General features: G+C 38.5%; 1 protein-coding gene across 1 annotated transcript; it reads left to right on the forward strand.

The window, feature by feature from the left end:
- The first annotated feature begins 779 nt into the window (after nucleotides 1–779).
- cyth4b (cytohesin 4b) lies at nucleotides 780–13038 on the forward strand. The gene is made up of 13 exons (XM_005747805.1): nucleotides 780–910; nucleotides 3329–3411; nucleotides 3882–3946; nucleotides 5627–5693; nucleotides 6482–6600; nucleotides 6793–6873; nucleotides 8421–8533; nucleotides 8785–8933; nucleotides 9457–9568; nucleotides 9799–9875; nucleotides 10395–10466; nucleotides 10573–10727; nucleotides 12024–13038. The coding sequence occupies exons 1-13, from the start codon at nucleotides 892–894 to the stop codon at nucleotides 12127–12129; spliced, it is 1218 nt and encodes a 405-aa protein (XP_005747862.1). The 5' UTR covers nucleotides 780–891; the 3' UTR covers nucleotides 12130–13038.
- The last annotated feature ends 139 nt before the right edge of the window (nucleotides 13039–13177 follow it).

Below are 13177 nucleotides of genomic sequence, written 5' to 3' on the forward strand. Positions count from 1 at the left end.
TTATGAGGACTTTATATTCACATGCTATATTCTCTTTTCCTGCTAATGTTCCTTGAATAATTTTACTTCCGTTTCCAAAGTGTGTTTAAACTGCTGTAAAACCTCAATTTGTGTATGGTTACCTTGGAAGGATGCAACATGCAAAATTCAACCCGTTAACTACTCGTTGGTTTTTCAACAGTGCGAGCTTTCAGCTGTCAAATCAGCCCGAGAGAGAGAGAGTACACTACGTTAAGCAGAGCAGGAAAGCCACACGGCCTTCAAAATAAAAGTATCACATTTTACTTAAATAAAGTTACCTGTAATTGCGGTCACATTTTCCGCTGAAGGGTAAATATATCTCAAGGCTTCGTGGCTCACCTCATCATATGATAACATGATAGTAATGCTTTCCAAACTCGTCTCCTAGCTAGTTTTTTCAGCTTTGACGTACAGAAAACACTCGAAGATTCAACTACATAACAGTGGAAGATATTTGCAGATATCTCAGGTCCACAAACCTGTGCAAAAGAGTTTTTTTCTTTTCTTTTCTTTTCTTTTTTACACCTGTGTTTTACCCCGACTGTTTCTGTTAATATTCGTTTAAAAACATAAATGGAAAAGTTGACTTCTTGCATCCTGAAATGAAACATGAAAAAAAAGACCCTCTTTGATCAAATTAAATCTTTGACAAATTCGTTTATTAACCGTTTTATTTTGAAGGCTGACCTGTTTGCGGTCTCATGTATGAGTGGTATTGTGACAGATGGGGAAGAGGTGGAGTTGAAAGACAGCATCCACTTCATTCAGCTGTTAATTCACTGTGTGCCAAGGCAGCCTGCGTACCTTGATACATCGACTTTGTTTAGCTGTTTTCGTACTGATTCTTTTCCCCTCTATCCTTGGATATAAATGACTGATTGCCAAATGGGTAAGACTTGGTTTAGTTGCCTTTTTATTACTGATTTTAATATGTATTTATTTAGTTCATATTTACAGAGAACGGGATCGTTTAAATTATTGATATTTAAATGTAGGTGTGATTTTCAGAGACTGTCACTGGATATTTAAAATTAAAAGGCTCTTTCATGCAATTTACCTTCATAATTGTCTTTTAGTATACTCCTGATGTGTGATACTCTTATTATAAAGACGCTTGACCTTATGACATGAATTGGATCTTAAAAAGTTACCCAGCTGTTTTATAGGGAAGCTTCAAGTTTCACACTGTCATGTTTCTAACTAAACAGCTGTAATTTGAAGACAAATCATTAGAAATAAATACTGCTATTCCTGGTGCAAACCTTCAATGCATGCTGAGAACAGCTGGTGGAACGTTTTAGTGATGGTTGTACACTTCAGCATATACCACTTCTCACTGTTTAACCTTGTGGTCATACATTGTGGGTCTTAGCAGCTGAAATGGGGAAGAGACTCACATTCACATGCATGTCACCGACTGTAACATTAAAAAGGAAGTTGCAAAGATGCCTAAACTACTTTAAAACGTAACTTAAAGTCAGCGGTTATTTTTCAGATTGGCAATTCGGTATCTAAATTACCTAAACAAAGGCTCCAATGATTTAAGCCTGTCAGCTTTGTTGCACAAGATGTGTAAAGGAAGGGTGGGGAAGTGGAAGCGCTGTGGTCACATCATTAACAGCAAACAACATATCTCTACAGGAAGTATTGGCAGCTAGCAGTCTTTTAGCTTTAAATATTCTAAAAAAGATTTATTTTCTCAAAGGATAAATGTAAAAAAAAAAAAAAAAGGTCAGTATGGCCTGAATGCTGCTGAAGAACCAGAGTGCATACTCTTTGCTTTGCTTATCATAACATCTCATCATCTATGCTGATGATAAAAATATGTTGCTTTGTTGTTGTTGTTTTTGTTTCTAAAGTTACGTCTCTTCATTTTCTAAAATCTAAAAAACAGGTGTTTAATTTTGTCTTTATCCATGTAAAACACAAATACAGAGAAAATTAAATGGAATTTGCTGAGAGAGGATGTTGGGTAAACCACCAAATGGTATGACGCTTTCGTTAATGATTCATTTTTAAGCCAAACAGGAGGTCAGTGCTGTTTTAAGATGATGCAACTTCGGCGAGCTGCAATGGAGCTGCTTTGCAAACTGACACTGCTACAAATAAAGCCACAAAGACAAAATTCAAAGTGCACAAAGAATTAAAAAAATAAATAAATTGCGCCTCACTAAAAATTGACCTTACCTTGATATTAACACTGGCCCTTGAATATGTGAAGGCGGGTGACACTGGCTATCATTAGACATGTTTCTACAGCAGAGAGTTGTGAGTTGGCATGAACATTTATAGAAATGGTAAGAGTAATGGTGCCTCTTTTTTGCTTCTGAGGCTTTGCAGTAATGTTTCAATTATGCTCAGTTGTGGGCGTAGGAAAAGGGCTGTTCAGTCCCAAGAGGACCCTCGTACAGTTGTGACTGTGAGAAAGTATAACCCCCGCCTAAGCTGGCCACAGCTTCTTCATGTTTCTGTCACATTCAAGTTTGTAACATGGAACAGGAGTGAGGCCAATGAATGTGGTTGTTGCTTTGCTGTTTATTACGTGTGTTTATATGGCAAACCGATGGCCATGTTTGAGTTTAAAACTGATCAGTACTGATCCATACCCAGAGGTATTTGAAAGACAGTCAGAAGCAGCTGTTTCCAGTGGAGGCGCCTTTTTTCTCCTCCAGAGCCTGGTTTGGAAATTCTCCTACAGGTGCAGACAAAGTGCAAAAGTGTGGGGGCTGCTCTAAAAGGGGCCCTCAAGTTTCCCCAGTGGAAAACAGTCTATCACTACAATGTGAAGATGAAGGAAACTCTGGGTCATTAAGATAACTAACCCCTGTGACGCAATGACCACATGCAACTGATAATTGAATCTAAAATCATAATACGGTAAAATATTATCTATAACCGAGCAAACTTCCAAATACTATTTTCTTCCTTAGAATTAATGATCATTAAAAAAAACACACAATTCATGCTATGGCTCTGTTTCTGTTTAATGGAATGGAAATATGAGAAAACTCACCATGGATTTGCGAGTGTCTCTGTTTTCGAGAAAAATATTCACAGTACTGTTTTGTGGTGACAGAAATCATTCATGAAAAAACCACAGCACCTGTCTCACATATCTTCCAGAGAAGCCATCTTCCCTGTGTTGTGGTTGTTTTTAAATATACTCCACATTTTCAATATGAAAATTATCATTCAAATTATTCAAGAACAGCTCCGTTCTGCACATTTGTTTTACAGTAGATATTGTTGTATTTGAAGAACTTGTTGTTGGAATTGCTGGAATTATATTGTTCCACTGTTTGTTTAGTTTCCTCAGATTTTACACCAGAAGAGAAGATGGAGATCAAAACCATCAAGACATATAAAAAAGACCTTCTGGATGATATCCAGGTAACCTGTATACATATACCAGGCATGTCCAAGGTCCAGTCCAGGGGCCAATAACAGCCCTAAGGCAGATTTTATATGGCCCCTCGCTCCCACCACCACAAACAGAATTAATAAAGTGTCATTTGTCTTTTCACCTCATGGTAGCAGCACCAGTTTCAAATGAACCTGAGATGCATCTTCAGCAGATCTTTATGTTATTTTACTCCATGTGTAAATGAAAAGCAGATTAATTTTGTTAAGGCTTGAACACCTGATCACCATAACAACAATTCTTGTATTATTAAAAAAATAAAATGTGAAAAAAGAAGCATAATGTTTCAAAAAAAAAAAGGTGAGAAGGATTGGGGCCCCTGGGTGATCTTCCATCAATATATAAAAAAAAGTTTATACAATCATTGCACTTATTTTCGTGTTTTTTCACGTTTTTTTAAACAATATAAAATACTTTTCTTTCTCTCTGTCTTTTCCAGAAGTTAAAAATGGAGATAGACAATGTGATGGCAGAAATACTCAGTTTTGAGTCTGCAGAAGAAAAGTAAGTAGACTCTTTTTGTTTTTTTGTGCAAAATGGGAAAAACCCTACACCTGCATCATGCACGGAGGTTTCTTTGTCGTGTATTTAGAACACCTACACAATGCCACTGACAAAAAACATGTAAATGTCTTACATGACTCAGTGACACAGTGCCTTTCAAACAAGTTTCTCTTCTTCCAATGATTACTAACACTTGAAAAGAGTTTTCCACTTATAACATATTGATTAGCTATTTTTTTGATGAGAAAACAGTTTTTTGTTTCAGTTGTGGGCAAAATTATGCAACACTTCCCCCCTAATTACAATCACTGATCCAAACTAGGCTGATAGTCAATAGAATGAGATGCATGAAACCTGTTGCAACCAATGAGTCTCGGATGTATATATTGCATCAAATGTGCCATATTGTGCAACTTCCAAAAAAATAATTATGGACTAATGATGTTAATTTTACAGTACTGTGCAAAAGGCTTGAGGCAGGTGTAATTTAGTCATATTTTGCTTCCAAAGAGCCAAACTTTTGCAGTTGTTTTCTGGGCTTTCTGAAGGCTTTTAAAGTTTTTCATTAGAAATTGGCTGCTTTTTCACTTATTCTCTGTCCTGTCCCATCAACAGCATGGCATATCTCAATTCAATTCAGTTCAATTCTATTCTATTCTATCTTTAAAGTGCAAAATCACAACAACTGTTGCCTCAAGGTGTTTTATATTGTAAGGTAAAGACCATAAGATGATACAAAGAGAACCCCAACAATCAGGGAACCTTCTATGAGCAAGCACTTGGCAACAGTGTGAAGGAAAAATTCCCTTTTAACAGGAATAAATCTCTGGAAGAACCAGGCTCAGGGAGGGGCGGCCATCTGTCACGATCTCGGCATGGCATGCATCATATCCTTAAAGCAATTTGAGGAAACTGAAAAAGTCGAGGAAAAAAGAGGAAGTTGAGGCCTGAAAGACAATCTACAGCAGATGACAGTACTGTCATGTCCTTAAGAAATAGGAAAAAAACAAAACAACTGACACATCGACTACACCGACTATCTACTCTTTGGTGAAGCTGCTTCAGAAATGGTCTCTGTGGAGGCGTGTCTGTCAAGAAGTCATTCTTAAGGAAGGGAAACTAGGAGAAAAGACCTGGACTGAAAATCAGTGAAAACAGGTCATGGTCATGGTTAAAGTTTGAATGTCAGTATGTATGCGGGAAATAAGAAAGGAGGCACAACAATGAGTCTCTACGGCTATAGTGGAGGCTCTGACCTGGTTTAGGACTGCATTTCAGACAGGGGTGACGGATTCTTTTCAAAACTGCAGGAATTATGAATGCAGAAAAGTATTGTCAGGTTTTGATCCACCATGCAATACCATCTGGAAAGTGTATGATCCCAACAAACTGACAGTGCAGTAAAACAAACCTGGATAGACAAAATATACAATGAAGCACTATCATTCATGAATTGGCCTCCACTGAGGCTGGACCTCAACATTATTAAAGCAGTTTGGGATCATCTTGATAAAGAATGGAAAAAAAGACAGCCAACATTCAAATGTCCTTCAAGAAGGCTACACATGCAATCCTGTGCAGTTGTTTTGCACCGAGCATGTGTGCAAAGAAAATGAAAAAGAACAAGTGTAAGACTTTTGTCCACGACTGACATTTTTCCCATTATTGTTGATTTTTCAGCAAAGCAATAGAGAAAAACAAACAATTTGCAAATGGGAAGAAGAAATTCAACATGGACCCTAAAAAGGTAAGCTGGATCAACATACTCGACAAGGAATAACCATTTGTTATGAAGAATTAAAAAACAAACAAACAAAAAAGCCTTTTTGCATTTCGCTGTCTGAGCTTTTGCAGCTGAGCACCTTCATCCAGCACAGCAGCTTGTATTAACTTTCATGTGTGTCATACTGAAGGGGCCGCCGTGTCTGTGAACAGAACAGACACCCTGGCCCACACCAGAGTTTCTGTGGTTTTGCTTGGAGGTCAAAGTTATGACTGCTGTGCGTGCAAATGTTTGCAACTACTGATACAACGAATAATTCTTATCATGGTTTACTTTCTTTTTTGTTTAGCTTAACTTTACTACAACTTAATATAACTTGACACACTTATATAACAGTGTTCCACTTTAAACCATAGGCAGTCTAAAGTAATATAAACATGACAATCAATGTGTAATCAACGTTGGATTACACAGAAGAGAATTGAGGCAGCATGTAGCTGCATGCAGGCAATAACTAAATGCTAAACATTGTTTTCCTCTTCAAGCACAGTATCGAGGAGAAAGAGGAAGAGATAACTGAATTTAAGGAATTAGGATTACAGATGCTGTGAACTTGCTGTGTTTTACCAGCATGAGATGAGATCATTGTGAAAGTAGCACACATTAGCCACAGCAGGCAGCGCATGTGTTCCTGTGCATATTTTAAGTGCTATGTCAGAAGCTAAAAATTCTCCTTACCTGTGCAGTTTTAGTGGTGAGGACAAATATGAGCCCAAATGTGAACTTCTGTGAAATGATCTGCTTGCTTGCAGGGAATCAACTACTTGTTGGAGATAAAGCTGCTGGATGGAAGTGCTCAATCCATCGCCGAGTTTCTCTACAAGGAAGAAGGACTCAACAAGACAGCCATTGGAGAATTCCTTGGAGAAAGGTGAGTGAGGCCAGGGAGTGAGCAGACGGCAGTAGAAGGGAGGCAATGAGGATGGGAGTGAAGGAAATGAAAAGGTGTAGAATCAGAGCGTGAGGAGGCTAAAACACAGGATAAGTTAGGATAGGTCTTGTATGGAAAAGGTGAAAACTTTTCTTTTGTTTCATGCCTTTTCCCTCACACTCGGCCCCACAGGGAAGAACTCCACCTTCAGACCCTGAAGGCTTTTGTGGAGCTGCACGAGTTCTCCGACCTCAACCTGGTCCAGGCTCTCAGGTCAGCCCCTCTTCATCTGCTGTGTCATAAACACAATTTTTCTTCATGATCATTTTACAAGGATGTTTGCATACACATATATAATAGTATAATGGATAACACCAATAGGAACCTGACTAAATGTAGACTTGCAGACTTGACCTTTTAACTGCTAAACAAAGACAAAAGGCCATAGAAGGGCATAATTGAAGTTTAAATGTACCTACATGGTAATATTTGCACTTATTTATGAGCAAAAACAGAGAAAAAGAGTAATATGTAATCAGAAAGTCTTTCCACACTCACTAAACTGTAACTGTTATCAGACAAGCAGCTATATATAACTTGTTCACAGTGTGGACAGGCCCAATGTTCACTCAGAGGTATCAGGAGCAGTAAAATTACTCCAAACCTTTTGCTACAGAGACAGGCAGATTTAGATTGCAAATGACGACGGTGGTATGGAGGAAAAAAAGTATTCCAAAAATATTTGTAAAATTTTGATTTCCAAAGAAAAGGGTATTGATCAAAAATGTTAAGATTGTGTAGCAAATTAAAATGTCCTTTATCCAAAACAAAAAAAATGTATAAGGTTAGTCATCCTGGTGATAAATACTCAGGATGGAAACAGTTATTTACTGTTGTTTATTATGCTTCCAGGCGTTTTGAGAAGTCAAAAAGAAAATCTACCTAATGTTGCACAGTAACAGTGATGTCATCGGGGTTATCCTGTCTGGTTATCCCTCCTTTCCTTGACCTTGTTAGGATCAAGTAAAATTCACCTTGAAAAGGAACTGACAAATAATTTTAAAACAAAAAGTAAAGGAGAAATAAGAACCACGGTGCTTAGAGTCTCACCCTTTCATTTTACAGCAGCTATTTCTGACACAGGTCTGCTCTAAACCACATTGTTCTAAAGATACAATACATCTGAAATGAGTTCTTACTGTGTTATTTGCAGGGCACAGACACATGGAGAAGCCAGTGAATGACTTGATTCCTTTAGTTATTTGATCTACTTCAATGCCTGACTGTATAAAGGCACCCATGACACAAACTTAACTGACATGTAAAATGAACCTAAAAAGAGGACATAACCAATGCAAATGTGAAACTATATTTTCATACAGCTATTTTGATGGAGAGCACTTCTCTGAACTCATGTAACGAGCCCTTCCCATATGGCCACAACTCATAATGACCAAACTTGGCAAAATTAGAGTATATTAATAACTTTCCCTGATGACCAAGCAATTCCAACCCAAGTGTTGAAGATGAAATTTGTCAGAATTTCACAAGCAGAACAGCCAAACTTGATTCTCACATTAAATGTAACATTTCTTGTCCTTGTATGCTGATGTTAACATGCTGTATAGATGACTCCACCACAGGTCACACTGACCGATCTGCTGTTAATCAGTCCTTCAGCACAAAAAGCAGCTATAAAGTCCAGACTTTGAGACTTGCTACAGACAGACAGTGCGTCTCCTGTCTGCTTGCTGATAAACAGCTTCACGTGTATTGTTAACATACTGAGGTGTTCTGCCTTTGCGGTGTGTATGTGACAGACAGTTTCTGTGGAGTTTCCGTCTGCCTGGTGAGGCTCAGAAGATTGACCGTATGATGGAGGCCTTCGCCACCCGCTACTGCGACTGCAACCTCGATGTCTTCCAGTCAACTGGTGGGCTTCAATATGCATTCTATATTCATACTTCCTGTTTGAGACTGTGTGTGAGAGAGCGGAGGTTTTTTTTTTAAAATTACCACACCATCTTTGTATTTTTGATATTCACGTCTTCCTTTCTACTTTTTTTTGTGCTTTCTCCTTGTCACTGATTCTGTATTTCTCTATTCAGTACCAAAAATGCATATGTGAAACACTGGCTCAAACTTCCTTCTTTGTGTGCGTGTGCATCTTCCTCTTAACCCCAGACACGTGCTACATCCTGTCTTTTGCCATCATCATGTTGAACACGAGCCTTCACAACCCCAACGTGAAGGACAAAACCACTCTGGAGCGTTTCATCTCCATGAACAGAGGCATCAACAATGGAGAGGACCTACCCAATGATCTGCTGTCGGTGAGAACCTCTCAAAAACACAATCACAGCGCCCACGTAGACGCCAAGAAGCAATTACCTAAATGGACACACAGCTAACATTTTAGCCTCTGCATACATTCACCACACATTTTCAGCTCCCTAGTGATGTAAAAGAAACGGCTAGCTCATATTGTGAATAATAAGAGGAAGGTGAACAAGAAGAGATTGTGTTAAAAGTTTTTTTTTTTTAAGTCATTGACTGGTAAACGTCAAAATGAAACAGAAGCTAACAATAATATTATTTATTACAGTATTTGTAACAAAAAGTAAAACCACACAGTTCCTTTCCTCCTCGAGAAAGTAATACCTGTATTTCATAGTCGCCACTAATGTGGAACTGAAACACACACAGACATGAAAACATCCAGGTTCTCTCATGCCAATCTTCCACCCACAGGTCAGTCGAGGCCGTCAGCGGGTTACAGGAGGCTCAGGATCATATTTTATATTCACCTGCAATTCATTTAATGGTTGCATTTCATTTCACTCTCTCTACGCACAGAAACTGTACGAGAGCATACGCAACGAGCCCTTCAAAATCCCAGAGGACGATGGGAATGATCTGACTCACACCTTCTTCAACCCCGACAGAGAAGGATGGCTCCTCAAACTTGGTAAAATCCCACCCAGAAAACATGCTTAAACAGTGGACTTTTTTATATGTTAAGCGTGCTTTGCCCTGCTGTGTGGCATCACATCTTAGTAATTTGCTACACAAACAGGAAAGTACAGAGGAAGCACGGAGAGAATGACCCAATACTGGAAGATTCTCATGTGTGCTTGCACGTAAGTGACATAATATCCCCAACCAACAGCCCACATTTTTGTTGTCTCTCTATTTTAGGAGGTCGAGTTAAGACGTGGAAGAGGCGATGGTTCATTCTGACAGACAACTGCCTCTACTACTTCGAGTACACCACTGTAAGGCCTCTGTCAAACTCATCATGCTGTCACTGTATATTTGTCCTTCTCTAGCTGTTGCTAAGCTCTTTTGATGAATCAGGTGAATGGCATCATAGGTGGTAGGGTTTAATCAGTGTTTTTTTTACATATCACTGACATCGAAGTTGTAGTTATGAAAACCTAACTGGAACGTAACCATAGAGACGGTTGTGCTGAAAACGCCCATGTTTTATTACGTGGCTTTTTTTTCTTGCCTAATGTTACAGATAAAAATGACACATTAATGTCTTTAACCTTTGAAGATTGACCAAATTCTCAGTGAGTTACGTGGTGTTACTCAGGCTTTGAAAACCAAAATGGGATGTTATTTCCGGTAAAAGTGTCACTTAATAATCTTATATCAGGTATCTATCCCTATCTTTTCTGCTTCCCTTTTTTTCTGACATTGGTAACATTTTTTTTATTCTTATCTCTACATTTGTTTTGTTTTTTTACCCACCTGACTCATCAATAAATGTCTTTTGGATCTGCCTGTAGGATAAAGAGCCCCGAGGCATCATCCCCCTGGAGAATCTCTGTGTTAGAGAAGTGCATTACCCTCGTAAACCGGTAAGATCTTGTCATCTGTTCAAGCAGAACACAAACACATTCTGCAAGTTGATAAACTGATAGTTTCTAAGAGTGACTTTCATGTTGATGGTCTTGCATCGTGTAGTACTGTCTGGAGCTGTACAACCCCAACAGTCGAGGGCAGAAGATCAAAGCATGTAAGACAGAGACGGATGGCAGGGTGGTGGAGGGGAAACACCAGTCCTACACAATCTGTGCCTCCAGCGCAGAAGAGAGAGATTCCTGGATTGAGGCCATCAGGTCAGACCACACTCACACACACACACACACACACACACACACACACACACACACACACACACACACGCACTTCTTTCAATTAGGTCAATGAAGCTTAATATGCTATTCACACCGGATGTTCACAAAACAGCCAGTCTTATCTCATTATTTGCTAACAAAGTTGTTGATAAAACACACATTTGGTTCCTGGTTATTTAGAGGCAGCGCTGCAAGTACAACACAAGCACACAAAGGATTAGTATCAATGCTGTGCAATACTGCGAAGTTTTGTTATTGATCTGACACCAAGTATCTAGAGAGCCACTATTGCCGATACTAAGAGCAACACTGAAGGCAGCTTATGTAGGAAAGAGGAGTGCAGTATGACTTATGAGATGAATCATCACCAATTTCTGAACTGCACACATTTTAACGACCAATAAGGTCACTGTGATTTTTACTTCTCATAATAATTAAGATAAGAAATCACCCTTTTTCAGCTTTTCATGTATTCATGTAGGCTGTAAATAAAATAGATTTGACAGTCAACATTAAAAGTTTCAGACAGTTTTCATAGCACTTTGTTAAAATGTCTCAATATTAAGCATTTGTAAGGTGTAAGTAAGATGTTAGCAAGTGCTTAATTCGTCATTTATATATCTTTACTCCTCCTTAATATGTCATTACAGATTTGTTTATTTATCCATGTGTTATTGTTACACCATGCAACTATGTACAGCTATTATTCCCAGTAATAATCATAATCATTACTCATAGTAATAAAGCTATATTCATAAATGGCATACTAAAGAGGAACAATGATGTATAACTGATGTATTAAGCACTTGCTTATACCTCAATAACGCTAAATAGACATTATTATAAAGTTCTGCTGGTATTTGGATCAGTCTCCCACTCTAACCACTAGTACTTGGTTGCAGTCATGCTTGTTGCTGACTCTTCTTTTAGCTATATTTTGGTTTTCAGCAGTTTCAGAGAGAGTCTTTCTAATGGAAGTTGCATGTCTTTGTTTACCAGTGCCAGCGTTTTATGTCTGACTCATGTAGCTTTAGTTTGAAATCAGCACCCTGGTGCATTTTGGAACAGCAGCATTAGCACTGAGGACACTGCTTTAAACCAATGAAACAATAAACTTCTGCCTATACCAGGATTAATCCGAATGCCTATGGAAAATATGTTCTTCAATAAGCCAAGAGCAATACATAGTTATGTATTGTTATTTAACTGTATATTGTTATATGAGCTTTTGTTAACCTCCTATAAGCTAATGTCAGCCTTTTTTCTATCTTCAAATAGGGCAAGTATCACCAAGGATCCGTTCTACGACTTGGTCTCAGTCCGTAAGAAAAAGGTGATACACCAAACTCCCCAGGACTCAGGAGAGCAGGATCCGACCTCGTGAATGTTCAGCTCACTCCACCGTGCACTGTGGATTGTAATTTCTTTTGAAAATCATTTTAACCACCCTGCAACAAAAGGGCAATGGAGGCTTCAGAAACACACTGACGGTGGTGGTTTAGACTAAAAAAGAGACTTCCCTTTCCACTTCTCCTTTCATAGACTGAGAAACACAGTGTCAGGGGTGAAAAAATGACTCATTTGTGTTGTTCATGGCATCAGCACGGCGGGCAAAGGAGCGCTTGGCAACAAATTCTCTGGGCCCACACGAGGAGATATCTCGGTTTAGGTTAACACGTTTGACAGTGTGTCTGTTTACTGCACTTGTTTTCCTCTCTGCAGTGAGAAGATGATTCTTTTGGTTTGATTTTCACCTAACCAAGTATCTCAGCTAAGGAAGAAAAATTAAACATGTGATGTCTCAGCGGTTCCTTGAATGCTATTAAAAGGCGCGCGTAGGGCACAGCGTCTTACTCAGTTCTCATAGTGCTCAGAAGCGGACATTTATAGGGTGATTTTATTTCTGTCTGGTGGACAGCTTTAAGTTTTACTGCAAATCCATTGGTGGGTATGGTGTTATCTCAGTGACCTGTTGAAGTGTCTAGTTTGTACAGAATCATTTTCACGTATGTAAATATGTTTTTCAGTTGTTTGGATCTTATACAGTCACATCAAATGCATGTTAATATGTTTTTGTCATGTAAATTGAAAGGACAGTGCAATAGGAACATGCATTTTATATCCGCTTTGTAACAAATTTACTGTGTAAATTGAAATCATTTAACCATTCATTGTGTTTTGTGTCAGTCTGTATACTGCATATGTTTGATCACTGTAAGTACTTTATTTTTTATGCTCTCACGAAATGATTATTTAATAAAAAAAAAGTGTTTATCGATGCGTTTGTATTAAAAAGGAGGATTTTGTTTTCATGCTTTGATCTTGACAGCTGTGTTTTCGGTTGAATACGCACTGAAACCATTCAGCCACACCTTACTTCCTCATATTTATTTTGTATGCTGATATGTTTGGTTTACATCCTTGGGTGAAGC

The sequence above is a fragment of the Pundamilia nyererei genome, unplaced genomic scaffold, assembly GCF_000239375.1.
Source record: "Pundamilia nyererei isolate P.nyererei 1_Seehausen unplaced genomic scaffold, PunNye1.0 scaffold00205, whole genome shotgun sequence".
Taxonomy (NCBI): domain Eukaryota; kingdom Metazoa; phylum Chordata; class Actinopteri; order Cichliformes; family Cichlidae; genus Pundamilia; species Pundamilia nyererei.

Excerpts from the sequence above, each read along its gene's own strand:
- cyth4b (XM_005747805.1), top strand. Across the intron at positions 3,947-5,626 it reads TTTGAGTCTGCAGAAGAAAA|CAAAGCAATAGAGAAAAACA; the intron begins GTAAGTAGACTC and ends TTGATTTTTCAG. Across the intron at positions 9,569-9,798 it reads AGGATGGCTCCTCAAACTTG|GAGGTCGAGTTAAGACGTGG; the intron begins GTAAAATCCCAC and ends TCTCTATTTTAG.